This window comes from Poromitra crassiceps (genome assembly GCF_964638095.1).
Source record: "Poromitra crassiceps genome assembly, chromosome: 18".
Taxonomy (NCBI): Eukaryota; Metazoa; Chordata; class Actinopteri; order Beryciformes; family Melamphaidae; genus Poromitra; species Poromitra crassiceps.
In genome coordinates this window covers 19,034,532-19,049,531 of record NC_139636.1, presented here as the reverse complement: position 1 = coordinate 19,049,531, position 15,000 = coordinate 19,034,532, and the positions used below count along the sequence as shown (strand labels likewise).

The 15,000-nt window shown below is 44.8% G+C and overlaps 1 protein-coding gene across 1 annotated transcript in view; it reads right to left on the bottom strand.

Annotated features, from left to right (window-relative positions):
• The window catches only part of kiaa1549la (KIAA1549-like a), a gene marked incomplete at both ends in the record, with an annotated part of 60,688 nt that overhangs the window by 21,906 nt on the left and 23,782 nt on the right, over nucleotides 1–15,000 (bottom strand). Inside the window, 3 exons of the mRNA XM_083654747.1 lie at nucleotides 2,859–3,049; nucleotides 11,029–11,064; nucleotides 13,191–13,351. Of these exons, the coding sequence (XP_083510873.1) occupies nucleotides 2,859–3,049; nucleotides 11,029–11,064; nucleotides 13,191–13,351 (388 nt within the window). The remainder of the gene's footprint in view (nucleotides 1–2,858; nucleotides 3,050–11,028; nucleotides 11,065–13,190; nucleotides 13,352–15,000) is intronic.

Here is a 15,000-nt window from a genome sequence, read left to right as displayed (position 1 = left end):
ATGCTGTGTGTGGTAGTTGAAACATAGTTTCAAGTTGACGTTTATTTATGTTTGTAGTTGAAACAAAAACATAAATACTGTAGGCTACATAAATGGAAATGTTTGATCAAATATCTACTTTTAGAAATCATATAGGCTGAAATCAAATCACTGTGTATAATTGTGAAAGTGTCTTTATTGACAGATGAAAAGGCTGTTAATTACCCTTTGTCACCTGGTGTTTGACCTGGTGAGTAAATATATTCAAATGGACAACCGGTCCGCAACTTTTTTTCCCCATGTATCTACTTGGCAAAAAAAAGGTTGGGAACCCCTGTGTTACATAACTGGACAGTCATGTAATTCAGGTTACAGCTCAAAAAACACGTTTTGGTATCAATAACCAAATCGATATTGAAATTAATCGAATCGGAATCGAATCGAATCGAATCGCGATTAATCGATTCGCAACCTTGTGAATCGGAATCAAATCGATTCTTGAAATTTGAACCAATACCCAGCTCTACTGACGTCTGTGTTCTCAATGCAAAACAAATGTCTCACACTGTGCCGACGTCTACCCATGCAGACAGTATAGTCTCCCCCCACCTGCTTACTGGACATGGCTTAGTCCTGCTGCTTCCACAGCTGTGAACACTGTTAAAGTTGATAGTTTTTATTTGGAGATTTTGAGGGAGCAGCCAGAAGAAGCTAAAGTAAATTTAGGCTAAAAAAAAATGAATGGGGGTAGCCTACCTGGAAAGCATAGAAACCTGTGCCTGCCTACATACTGTATAAATACCTTTTCCCAAAATACTGCTGGTTCTGCGCTGTTGGTATTTCAAATCTGATGCCTGCAGTGCACTATAGGCAGCACCACTTGTTCCCCACTTGTTTCAGGTGTTCAAGGAACACGCGTTGGCCTCTTGAAACGAGGCAGAACAAGGCATCATCACTCCAGTCCTATCCAGACAACAGCCCCTGATTCAAGAGTCGATTTGCATTGACAACAAGTAGAAGGAGCTGATCCTTTCACTTGTTTAGACTCGACGCTAAATGAAATGCAGTGTTCCAAGCCTCTCCATCCTCACGGCCGATGGGTCACAGGCTGCTTTCCTGTCTACTGTATGCAAGAATTGCCTTTGTGTGGGTATTTAGTAGCTTTCTGGTTTAGCACAGCGACCTCATTCTTGCCTGCGAGACAGAAAAGCTATTCAGAATGTTGTCCAAGAGTAATTGCATTTTTTGTTTGAAACCCCCCCATCACACACACACACTCCTCTCATCCTGTTACACTCCATACAGCGCCGGGTTAAAGGATGAGATATCGCCTCATTTTCTAATGAGTGTGCAGCCAGGTGGTTGAATAACCTGTGATAGCATCTTTGAAAAACGGTTCCCCATAAGACGTGCGCGTAAAGCTGATTATCACGCTCTCTCCGGCGTTTTTACACCGTCATCATTGTTACACTGAATGGCTCCCGGTGGCCCGGCCGCAGCCACAGGGTTATAAATATACATGTGTTTATCAAGCAGAGCACAACTAATCCCACTTTCATTCATCTTTCCTTTAGTGGTCTCTAAACTGAGGCTGTGGATCTGAATTTGCATTTCTATGAGGGAAGAAGAAGAAGAAGAAGCACGATGCTTCGCATATTTATGACTCCAAACTTTCTCAAGCAAAGCTGTCAGGGCTGAACCAGGGCTGAACGTGGGCGGGTGGGTGCATGTGTGTGTGTGTGCCGGGGGTTGAGGGGGTGCGTGGGTGGGTGTAGCTTCTAGCAGAAAACCATCTAGGGACGGACAAAAATGAGATTTTCAAAATAATAAAACATTTTCATTGTTCAATTCTGTGTGCCCGTGCAAATGATAATTGAAAATCATAGTGACGTCTTTTGGGAATAAAACAACTATCTGCACATGTTGGCAACTAAATTGAAAACTGCATGGTTCCAGCAGATGTTTGTAAATCATATTGATTTACTTTACTTCCATAATCTATGCCATTCCTACTTGAGGGCTGAATCCATTTGCCAAGAATTGCACATTAATTCACAATCATTCTTACTTGCTTCCATTTGACACTCTCCAAGCCAGGTTTTTAATATTTAAATTCAGAAGAGCACAGACTTCTTGGAATGATTGCATTTAAAGTGACTTGATTGTCAGTCTCCTAATGTCTCAAAATTAATGTGGAGGATGATTTATTAAAATGCAACATGGTCACTGGTGGCTAAATTAATAGCGGTTTCTCCCAGCTTTAGGAACGATGCTGTTATCAACAATTAACAGCAGTTTTCTGAAGCCAGCGATTTGTTACATCCAAATGTGCAAATACATTTATTTGGTCTCCAAGCTTAGGTCAATATTTCCTCGTTAGCACTAGACTTAGACAGATTCAAGCCAATCTGTTGGAGGCGGCGCTGCTTACTGCTTACGGCTTCTTCCTGGCTTAACACTGCTGATGCCTCGGCCTCCTGAAAAGCTGGGGGGCTTTGACACAGGCTTGTTCACTGACTGAGACAGCTGCTCCAGCACTTCAGGCTTTGCTTTCCCTTCCCTTCATGGTTTCCAGCTAGGAACAGTGCAGGGCTTGAAAATAAACGTGCGGTCGGGGGGGCGGGGTGATTTTGAAATGCAGGGCGGCAGAGGCGGAGTATGGTGGGAAATTTGCATATGTGGTCGCAGATATTGTGAATTCATGCTTGTTTGATCACCAGCCAATGTGGCTGCTACCTGTAGATTTAGAAGTTACCAGCCAATCAGAAAAATACTAAACAATCCCCATCCCTATACGTCAGTCTAACCCTAACACAAACTTACATACCAGCAAACATTCAAGCAAAGCTAACATCAAATGAACAAGCTGCCTCCCTTACCCTCCTTTGTGTATGTCGGCAGATGGAGGCCTCTTGCTGGCCGTCCCGTCCTGGTGGACCTTCTTGTCCAGTGACAGCGGGGCGTCCCTCACCGGCAGGCCCAGCACCAGCGTCTCCTTGATGACGGAGGAGACCGTCTCCTCGCCCGGGCGGCCTATGTGCTGCTTGGCGTAGTCGAAGCCCTGGACAGGCTGGCAGGGGAACAAGTCAACACACATATAGGGATCAGAGGTCACGGCCCATTCTCTACAGGCTCAAAGCTCCCGTTCCTTTTATCAATCCGTTCAGAAAGTGGATTTTGAATTTTGGAACTCAAACTTTTACAATGATGAGATTTTCTTTTAAGGGGTTGACTTTACATGTAGGACTGATTGACCCACAAACAACCAGAGGCCAACTCTATTCATTTATGATGCATTATAGTAGCAGTTTCCAGGACATCCAGCGCATGCGAGGACAAGTCAGAAAAAAGTCAATACAGGATACAGCAGAATTGCACTGTACATTTTTACATCTTTACATTGCAGAGCACAGGCCAAAAGCTGGTGAGAGAGCTGAACACTGTATGAGGGAAGATACCTTTACAAAGCAGACTCGTACTGTAAGTGCACTCCCATCTACGTTAGAACCCACAATGAGCGATATGTCGTCACAAAATACAGCACTCAGACCAGGATGGAAGGATGCATGGTTACAGTAATGTGAGCATTCATACTGGAGCTGGGTTGAAGAGAAATGTGATTTACTTAAACAATCAAAGCACCAGCAAAGACAGGCCGCGCAGCAAAGCCTACTGGAGAGGAGGTGAAGTGCAAATCCACCACGTCCTGTTCTTTCCCTTGATCTAAGACAGTGGTTGCCAACGTGGGGCCCAGGGACTATCCTTATGATAGAAAGACGCTTGCAGTTTACGTTTTATTAAGATGGTGTCTGATAAAGACTGCATATCCCATGTTGCACCAGAGTTTTTAGGGGTGTGACGTCATTTCCTGCCGAAGGTAGTTGATTGATAACAAGATGCATCTGGCCGGTGACGAGCAGTAGAGAGATGCCTGCAGCAATGGAATAACAGCCGGCTAACATGGACACACATTTATCATTACAGCAACAGAAGGATCGGATACCTCGCTGATCCTTATCCACTACAGCGTTTCTACAAGGGATGGCTACAGTCACTCTGCACAACATGCCCTGATATGGGCAGAGCATAGGCTGTTATTTTAGATAGATAGACAGATAGATAGATAGATAGATAGATAGCTTTATTTGTCCTGAGAGAGGAAATTATTTTTCACAGAAGGTGCGTACATAATACAAACATGTAGGACATAAAAGGTATAGGGTTGTACAAAGTACCAGGATACAATGTACACTGTACAAAAAAACACATAAACATAGGAAACAGTAGCCTAAAACAGAGACATATGTTCACATTGCACACCACATAGTAACTAGAGTGTATGGTTACATATTTAGGGTTCGTATGGCTGTTGGGACAAAGCTTTTGCCAAAACGGGCCTTCTTGCACATAGGTTGTCTTCTATACCTACGGCCAGTTAGCAATGCACACGTATTGACGAACAACGACACCACTACTATATAACGATAAATGGGCCACCTCCACCTTCATTCTTCTCCACAACAACAACAACAACAACAACAAACAGTCGTCTGAACTAACTAAAGCTACAAAGGATGGAGCTAGCAGCTACTGAAGCAGCGCTTGGACACAACACAAAACACACCAGCAGTGGCTACAGCGAAAGGGTATTGGTATTATAATCAAATGATCCAGCTCTGTTAATTTCTTTTCAAGTATAATCTAGTTGTAATGCGGGTTTTGTTGCCGAATCACCTCGATTAGAAATATTATATGCCTTATGCTGTGCAGGGATAACATTACATTAGTATGTATGATTTTGGGACATCACAGGAGTAGGCCTGGATGGTAGACCATAATAATAACTATGACAGCTTACAGACCCCAAAATACAGAATTACAGTATACAGTATTCTGGACAAAATCATATCAATAAAAACAAATATCACATTTGTGTGGCTCTAATGAGACATCTCATCATCTGAGAGACGGTGGGAATTAGAGGCAGAACATCTCCCCTCCACCATCGCTTGGGTAAAAGCGAATCTGCGTAGGAAATCTACTGCAACACCCGTCCAAACAACAACGACATTTGTAACGCAATCAAGAGGCCGACATGGCTACACTGAAGTCAGCATTGCTTACAGCGAACCTGCCACGGTCCACTGAATATTAAAGGAACGCTCCCAGATAAATGTTGTTCCAATTACAGATAAAGGTAATTGGATGTCCTCCCTCCACCCCCAGACCAGTTTTTATCAGCCTCCCAACACTGAGGTTGGCAATAATGAAAAAGTGAGTGAATAAATAAATAAATAAATGAATACATAAATAAATAAATAAATAAATAAATAAATAAATAAATAACGGCACCTTTGAAGTCCGGGGGTTTTGGCATAAAGAGACAGAACATTAAAAAGGGCTGCAAAGGCCTGAGCGTGTTCTTTGTATTGCTAAATGCCTTTCCATTGATGTAAAAGAAAATGAGAGAGAGAGAGAGAGAGAGAGAGATACTTTTTCAGTTATACAACAAAGTAGACAAAACCCTGATTTTTTTTGGCCTTACTTTTGCTATCTTCGGCAGCTTTACCAAAAAGGAAGTCGTAACGCATTTGACGATGCGTGTTAAACTCTGGAGTGGATGTGAGGATATGCTGCACGTGGGGGCCATGGGGCGGACTGTTAATAATTTATTGGAGATATCATACACACACCGCCAGCTCGATCGCACGTGGCTGCGACCGCGGATAAGTGTCAGGGAAATTGATAGGAGAGAGAGAGAGCGCCCTGGCATGGATATATATAGAGCAGGCTAAAAGGCTGGAAAGCACGCAGAAACGGGCTTGTAAAGTCATACTTGGCCAGAGGTACTCAGGGTACCCAGAAGCTCTCTGCACTCTCTCAGAGACTGACACACTCAACTGTGTCTTGGCTTTACCAGGAAGCTGCTAAAGTCCAACTTCAGAGACTTGCTACCCCTCCTCAGGGAGGAGCTCACAGACAAGGAGCAACAAAGTGACCATCCCAAGATTAGATGTCGAACCGGAGATCACCAATATCTGCAGACTCCTAAATGCTAGTGGATTTGAGATTTGAGATAAGTAGATTTCAGCTTAGATAATTGCAATATTTTAAATGAGGACCACTTCGAAGCAACGCAACATTTATACTTGAGACACTGCAGCACGGCTATTCCGCTAGTAATAAGAACGCCAACTGTCTGTGTGTGAGTGAGCTAAATTGTGTTCGGCCACAGCTATGCCATCTTATGTGCAATTGCGCTGAATCTTTCAGGAAGTGTAAAGAGCACCCCTGCGGGTGACCTACTGTAACAGAGGATTTGTGAATTAAGTAAATAGGGCAAAAATGGCTAATTAATGGCCAAAATGAGTGAACACAGGCTCAGCACGATGAGAGCTCCAGTCGTTAGCTATGATGGAAAGACACCTGAGCAGAGGAGGACAGCTGTAGTCAGTTGGAATCAGCCAGGGAAGTAGACTATATGAAAACTGTGTGTGTGTGTGTGTGTGTGTGTGTGTGTGTGTGTGTGTGTGTGTGTGTGTGTGTGTGTGTGTGCGTGCGTGCGTGTGTGCGTGTGAGAGAGAGCAGAACTGTGTTCGGCCACAGCTATGCCATTTTACATACGATTGCCCTGAATCATTCAGGAAGTGTAAAGAGCACCCCTGCGGGTGACCTAACGGAGCCCAGTTTTTGAATTAGATAAAGGGCAATAATGGCTAAAATTAGTGGGCAAAAATCACTCAAGGCAGGTTCAGCACCATGGAGGGCTCCAGAGTGGAGGAGCTCAGGTGAGGAGTGTTTGAATCAGCCAGTGGACTACCACACAGGTGAGCGGAGTTGTAATCAGCCAGCAAATTGGACTATGAAAACCCTCTGGGGAGAGAGAGGAGAGACTGCATGCCAACTCTGTGAGCGAGGCCGGACTCAATGACCAGTCACACGGGGGCGCTGGTAATGCTGGAAAGTCAATAAACAACAATAAACTCCCTGGGAAGGGGGACTGTGTGTGTGTGTGTGTGTGTGTGTGTGTGTGTGTGTGTGCGTGTGTGCGTGTGTGCGTGTGTGTGTGCGTGCACTGTGCGTCTTCCCTCCGCTCACTGAAGTAATGTATGACGACAGTTGTGACTCTTCCGTGTTAAAGATGTATGCAGAGTGCAGACATTTGTTCGCCTATCGCATTACGCTGCGGTTCAAATGGGCTGTTCCAAATACATCCCGCCACCCCCTCCGCCCGTACGCATTAGGCGTATAGATTATTGAGGAGTCGCACATTAGCAGACACTATGGATCGTGGGTAACGACAGGGCCGAGGGGACCGCATGACCTTGAAAAATGGCGGTGACATGTCACCGCTGTCATACTTCCCCCGATGCTGGCCCAGGGTCTCTCCCTCTCTCCCCTAACTGCTGTCCTCCTCTCTTTCACTTCCTCTCTCCCTCTCTTTCCTAACTCAGACCTGCCTTCCCCTATTCCCGCCCTCTGTTCTCTCTTCTCCCTCATTTTCTACCTGTCTGTTCTTCTCCCTCCCTCTCTCTCTCTCTCTCTCCCTCCATCTCTCTCTCTCTCTGTCTCTGTCTCTCTCTGTCTCTCTCCCTCCCTCTCTCTCTCTCTCTCTCTCTCTCTCTGTCTCTCTCCCTCTTTCTCTCTCTCTCTCGGAGTCTGCTGACAGTGTGTTGACTTAATAAATAGCCGTCTTTCATCTTGTGCGAACGGCTGGGTTTGATAAAGACAGCGGCGGACGCGGCACCAGGCTCTGATCCGTCTGTCAGAGACAGATAGAAGCTTTCTCAACGGCCATTTAGAATGCTGATGGAGGGGAAGGCGGGGAGATGGCGGGGAGAGATGTACATGGTGCATGAGCCATACTGTATATATGGAGGCGTGATGCAGCAAAAGGCAACACACCGTGAGCCACATTTGAATGGCAGCCGCTGCATTTGTGCTCTCAATGAACGGAGAGACAACACACAGAGACAACACACAGGAGAGACAACACACAGAGACACACAGGAGAGACAACACACAGAGACAACACACAGGAGAGACAACACACAGAGACAACACACAGGAGACAACACACAGAGACAGCACACAGGAGAGACAACACACAGGAGAGACAACACACAGAGACAACACACTTTTGTGTTGTCAAGCCATTTTGAAGAATGTTGCTGGTGACGACCGATGAAGCGAGGTGCGTGCTGTAGATTCACTGCTTAATGCTTAAACACACATGCACACCTAATATAAACCAAGGTGATCGATTTGCAGCTTTAGGTTGTCCTGTGTGGTGACTGATGGCCAAGTGGGCCAGGTGCAGTGGATCACACACACACACACGCACGCACACGCGCACACACGCACACACACACACACACACACACACACACACACACACACACGCACACGTGCACATGCACAGCATCTCAAGGTGTGCTTCCGACAAACAGCTTAACCAACAAAGTACATGTATTAAAGTACGGTATGTAAGTACTTAACTCCACTTTCCCTCTGCCACATTGCCACAAGCTGTTCGCCGGCCAAATTATTCTGTGAAATATGCATCTTGTTTGCTCATGCATGCTGCTGCTCCCGATCAGCATGGCGCTAAATACGACCGGCTGCGCTTAAGAACGTCACTTGTTGCCTCACGGCGCCACTTGTGAAATCTCATATTTAGGGACTCTTTAATATTTGATGCCCTCTCTCTCTCTCTCTCTCTAAAAAACACAACAGAAGTAACATTAAATGTTTACAATTGGTTTTGAAAGGCAAATAAAAGCTCAGAGTTTGGCCGCCGCATGTGTAAATACTATGAGGGAGGCGAGGCGAGAGCGGGGAACACACACACAGGCAAACACAGGCAGAGTTTTTAGACTACAGTCATCTTATTTCCTGTTCCCAGCTCCATTACCTGCCTAAAGTGTCCCACCTACCCATCCTACCTCCTTCTTCCCTACCTCCTTCTTCCCTATGCCTCTCAAGGGATAGGGGACAGGAAAGGATAGACCCAAAATAACCCACAAATCAGCTGACGCGCTGCCATGGCAACAGTATACACACAGGGATGGGCCTTTGAAATGCTTCTTTTTGGCTGCATTTTGAATTTGAATGGCTTAATTAGCTGTTTTTAATCTGCTGTTCCGCGGCTCGCCATGGGTTCGAGCCGTAATGAATCTGGCTGGCATAATCCAGTAGAGGGGCCTCACCCACCCCCAAAAATAAGTGGGGTTGGAGGGGGGTCATAGGTCATATAAGGCATTAGTTCCCACTGAGCCGCAGGGTATGGAGGAGAGGAGACCTGCTTCATATGTGAGCTGGTCTGGAAAAAGAAGTAACAAGGCAACCATGAAATCACACAAATCAAGATAAAAGATTGTTAAAGAAAAGTCACGCTCTCTCCCCCGAGTCCCCGGCCCATATTCCACAAGGTTAGATGTTGAAGAACACACTTAATATAACAAACAACAGTTTTAGGATCACTAATTGTTAGCAAACTAAGCTTGTTCACCAACTTTCAGGGTGATTGTCTCTGAATGTTGCTGTTAGGAGTAGCATCTGTTCTTGAACTTCTCTCCGTTCCCTCTGACCTAGGTATCTCAGGATCTGCACACTCCTGGTTTGCTTCCTATCTCTCTAACCGCTCATACAGGTCCTATGGCGAGGATCCTTATCCAGATCCTGCACTCTTAGCACTGGTGTCGCCCAGGGCTCAGTCCTGGGCTCGTTGCTATTCCTTCTCTATATCAGATATCTTGGCCATGTGATCTCATCTCATGGCTTCTCTTATCACTGCTATGCCGATGACACTCAGCTCTACCTCTACCCCCTCACACCCAAATCGAGGCACGCATCACTGCGTGCCTCCACCGCTACGTGGGCTCAAAAGTCGCTCACTCTGATTGCAACTCTTCTCGTCCCTGAGGCCACAATGGTGGAACGAGGTCCCCCCTTCGGTCAGAACGGCAGAGTCTCAGCCCATCTTTCGGCGGAGACTAAAAACTCACCTTTTCAGGCTACACCTGGGCCCTTATTGAACTAACATCTTTACTAAAAAAAAAAAAAAAATCTCAAACTACTCTCCAGTGCTACTCTAGTCTATCAATCTATCTATCTTAGCTGTCATTGATTGTGTTCCATAGTTGTTTTCTGTACTGTTGACAAAATGTGATATCGTAAGTCACTTTGGATAAAAGCGTCTGCTAAATGACATAATGTAATGTAACATAATGTAATCTAACTATTTTCACATTTCAATATATGACACATCATACATCTTACAATCTGCAGCTTCATAAACTGGCCAAAGACATTGGCCTACTTGTTACCCAAAACACCAGTCCCTGTTTCATATGTGAGCGCATTGTGAGACGAGGAAGATGAGGACGGTCTGGGAGGGAAGGAAATTGGCAGGAGGGAGGGAGGGAGTTGTCTAGGCTGATGATGCAAGGTTCAGGCACATCTTACGGATGTTGTAAAAAAATAAAAGTACACATGTTTATGTGTATCATGTGCCCTCCCCCCCTAAATCATTTCGTCCATCAACTCAAACCTAAACAGTTTATACCTCAAGGAACGTGCTGGTGAATCCTTTGCCTCTATTATGCTTTTGCACCTTCCCTCACTGCCCCCCCTCCCCCCTGTCTCCTTCCTCTCCTCTGCTCCTATTGATCTACCACAGCCAATGAGGAGAGGATGGTGGAATAGGTCATGTCCACAGCATAGCCACATGCAAGAATTTTACCCAGCAACAACAGGCAGCACATACAACAACCAGCCAGCCAACAAGGCAGCCAGCCAACTAGTCAACCTGTTATTTAATAGTCAATCAGTCAGTCAGTCCTTCAGCCAGTCAGTTAACAATCAGCCAACCTGTTGATTGGTAACTTAAACAAGTCATCAGTATAATTCATTCTTTCAGTCAGTCAGTCAGTCAGTCAGTCAGTCAGTCAGTCAGTCTGTCAGTCAGTCAGTCAGTCAGTCAGTGAGTCAATTATTCAGTCAGTAAATCAGTCAGTTATCCACCCATACTGGTCACTCAGTGAATACCTGGTGGTGGTAACTGCCTTCCCTTCGATATGATGTCTGAACAGGGAGAGAGTTAGAAGGACATGATGAGGGAAACGTTAACAGAATAATTCAAATGAAACAAAGCAACAGAAAAGATTTGACTACAATAGAACAGTTAGTGGGGCATGATGTGGGAAAACGTTAACGCAATAATTAAAATTAAACAAAGCAACAGAATAGATTTGACTACAATAAAAAAAAAAAAGTCTGCGGCCTAGTATGATGCTGATTTGATGCAATTAATGCACAATGCCTGTTTGACAGCATGTTGTTAGTGTCACAATTGTCGCATTCAGTGGTTTCGTTGACACACACACACACACACACACACACACACACACACACACACACACACACACACACATAAATACACACACACACACACACACTCTTAACCCGCTGACTCAAGTAACCTGGTTTTGAGTCGCTGCATGTAAAAAAATCAGAACTGGGTCAGAATAACATGGTTAAGATTGTACTTTGATGATGAGAAACATGGTTAAGATGCCTGGCTTACTGGAATATTAAACATGTTACTGCCTTCACTTCTGGTTTTCATCATCTGCACAAACTTGTGCAGCATTGCCTGTAACTTCTTTGTCAGGAGAAGAAGATTGCACAGATGACTATCATCATTTCTTACCTACTATCGCTCAAACAGGGAGGTGTGCGCTGCTGGCCAAACCTTTTCATACTTTTTGGCTGGCAGAGTGTTTTATCTGCAGACAGGGGATATTCTGTTTATTGGTTATTCACGGCAGCAAAGAGACTCAATCCCAGGGTGTCAGAAGTTCATGTAAACAGCTTAACCGGCTGAAGACCTCAACTGGAATCTGGGAAATAGCCAAGTTCCTCTGTGCATGTAAATGTAGCCAATGACAGCACGTCTCACCAAGCCAACAGTTGGGTTGGACATCTATTCATCACAACAAATGTGAAACTAGCTTCACGACTATGGGATTCTGGACAATGGAAACCTACATCAGAACATGTTCACTACTTCTTCTATTGGACAGATATCATTATCTGCTGTTATGGGTTCATGCAATGCACTGCAGTCAGGAAGACAATCTGATATCAAACTAGGTTGTAGAGATCTATTATCACATGGTCTTGGATTTAATTTAACCTCCATTGAGTGGATGTTGAGTGAACACAGCCTTTATTGTGAAAGGGTCAACGTTACCCCAAGGTAGCATACTGAGCCCTTCCTGCTTCCTCTCGTCCGATTGGTCTTTACGGCACGCATGATTAGCGATGACCATGGGCTATTGGGCAGAGGGAAAACAAATGCTCAGGCCCATGCAGATGGGCATTGAATTCCCTGACCTGAAGGAAGGGCTTCACGCAACAGGTTTGCCAGGCGATGAGTAACACATTCAGAGCTCGGTGATGTAATCACAGTGGACATTTCACAGTAGAATTGCTTTCTGGGACACGTTAAGGTCAGACGCGAGAAATAATAGCCCAGAGTGAGGCGGCAACCCGTCTGTCGTATTAACAGGAGAAGAAGAAAGAAGATGGGGCGGAGACTGAAGTGTTAAAAAAAGTGCCTGTTTAGCGGTGTGGAAAAAGCCAGCATGCTAAATGTCCTTTCAAAAGTTTCAGAAGTCATCAGTGGGCATAGCAGCTGGTCTGTGGACTCCCATTTTGAAGCCTCAGGATTGTTATTTTGGCCGCTGCCATCTTGTTCTTCTGTTTTTTCAATTGTTTTTTGAGCCATAAGTGACATATTTGTAGCCATATTTTGATGAGAGGGGGTTTCCCAGTGCCGTAGCGCCGCAGCTATTGGTCCGGACTCCGGACAGACGACCTTTCAATTACGCCCAAAACATCGTCTTTTTTATCGTCTATCTTACTCTAAATGGGTGAGTTATATAAAAATTCACCCGCCGTCATGAAAGGTGAAATTAGCTATAGAGACCAAAACCGCTTTTTGAACCAGACTGTAAACATACTATTTCTGCTGTAACGCCAGGCATTTTACCATGGTGGTGAATGGGGAACGACTCGCTTTTGGAGCCAGCCTCAAGTGACCATTCGAGGAACTGCAGTTTTTGGTACTTCTGCATTGGCGTCAATGCGACCAAACAAAACTGCCCCGCTCAGGTTAGCTTAGCGGGGAGGTTTGACATTGTTACCTTGGAGCGAGTCCTGAAGGTCCTGAAGGCGCTGGTTTTGAAGATGACCCTGTTCCTCTTACACAGAATGAAGGCCACCATGCCGATCACCACCATCAGCAAGAAGACGGGCGTCAGGACTGCCATGATCCACAGGTTGCTGGGCGGCGTCTTCACCACGGCTACACAAACGCACGCACGCACGCACGCACGCACGCACGCACACACACACACACACACACACACACACACACACACACACACACACACACACACACACACAAAATTGCATACAGTCATTAGAAAACAATCTGCCTGCAACACTCTGCTAAACATCTTCTATGCTGCCTGGATATTTTAGTAGGAGATTCAGCAACAAACTCTGAGCAATGTAATAGACGAAAACAACTTGTCATCGACGAGCAGAAAATTGCTTTCTTACAGTATGTAACACTCCACAATTTATCATTTAGCATTTGAGATTGTTTTCTGTCTGCTCTGTTTTCTGCTACTGATGTGATCGCTGCGCTGCACACGCAAATTCCTCATTTGTAATATATGATTACTCACTATGGCTATTAAAATTAATCTTGAATATTGAATCATGAATTTCACCTGAACTTGAAGCCTCACTTGAATAACTCACACACAGTTTTGTTCCATCAAGATATTTCTGTGTGCTTCACTACCACAGGCCGGTGTGCCAAAGAAGTCCGCCCCCCCCACCCTCCATTTTATGGACTAATGCAGTTTTAATCCCACACCTGTAGTCTGCACAGTTAGAATGACATCTGAAGGGTGTTCCTGGTGGCTTGAAGAATATAGCACTTTGTTCATCTTTGAGTCAATATGAACAGACCACCCACTGCATTCAACAAACAAAAATTATATTTCCACTCCCAATGAAGAAAAACAACATGATCTACAGTACATTAAACATCACATAACAGATTTAAACGGAACATTTATCGCAGATCTTTGTTTCTGAATTTCCAAATGTGAATTTGCTTGGAATCACAAGAACTTTGAATGCATGTTGCATTATGGGAATTTATGGTAATAGATGGAAAACCCAAACACTACAGAATGCCACAAAAAGCTGAGGCTGTTACGCTTGGGCTTAGGAAGTAATACCATTGTAGGAATATGTTTTTACCATTGTGCCAACTCTGAAATGGCTGTTGAATGAGGGCTGTGCTTCGTGAGTCAAGTTTCCTCCTTGCAGTGCTGATTTGCTTGTGTATATACAGTATATATAGCTGGGAACTGAGGGTCTATCTGCAATATTGTATAGTAAAGAAACTTTTGCTACATGTAGCATTAACATAAATAAATCATGGCCACATTCAGTTTTGTCCTTGCACTGCTGGGTTTCTACAGCTGCCCAATATTTGTTCTGATTATGGGGTCAAATTTGATGTGAAATACAATGCTAAATAGTGTTGTTATAATATGTAGAACAAACGGGGTCAGGGACCTCACTTTTCCATTTTTGTTTGTTTGTTTTGTTTGTTTGTTTTAACCTGTCAGGGCATGTCTGTTTGTGATAAGTTAGATTTGATGGTGTGTGGGCCAGGGCAGGCTGTTAGATTGGATGGTGTTTGGGCCAGGGCAGGCTGTTAGATTGGATGGTGTTTGGGCCAGCCTTTGATCAGAACCACGGACAGCTGAACAGATGATCAGCAGGTCGGCTGCTGTCCATGGTGCTGATCAAAGGCTGCTTTGCAGGATGGGAGTCGCATTGGTAAGCCTCTCATGGTGACATAGCAATCCTCTGCTTTGCAACTGTCTGGAGTGGTGTGTGTGTGTGTGTGTGTGTGTGTGTGTGTGT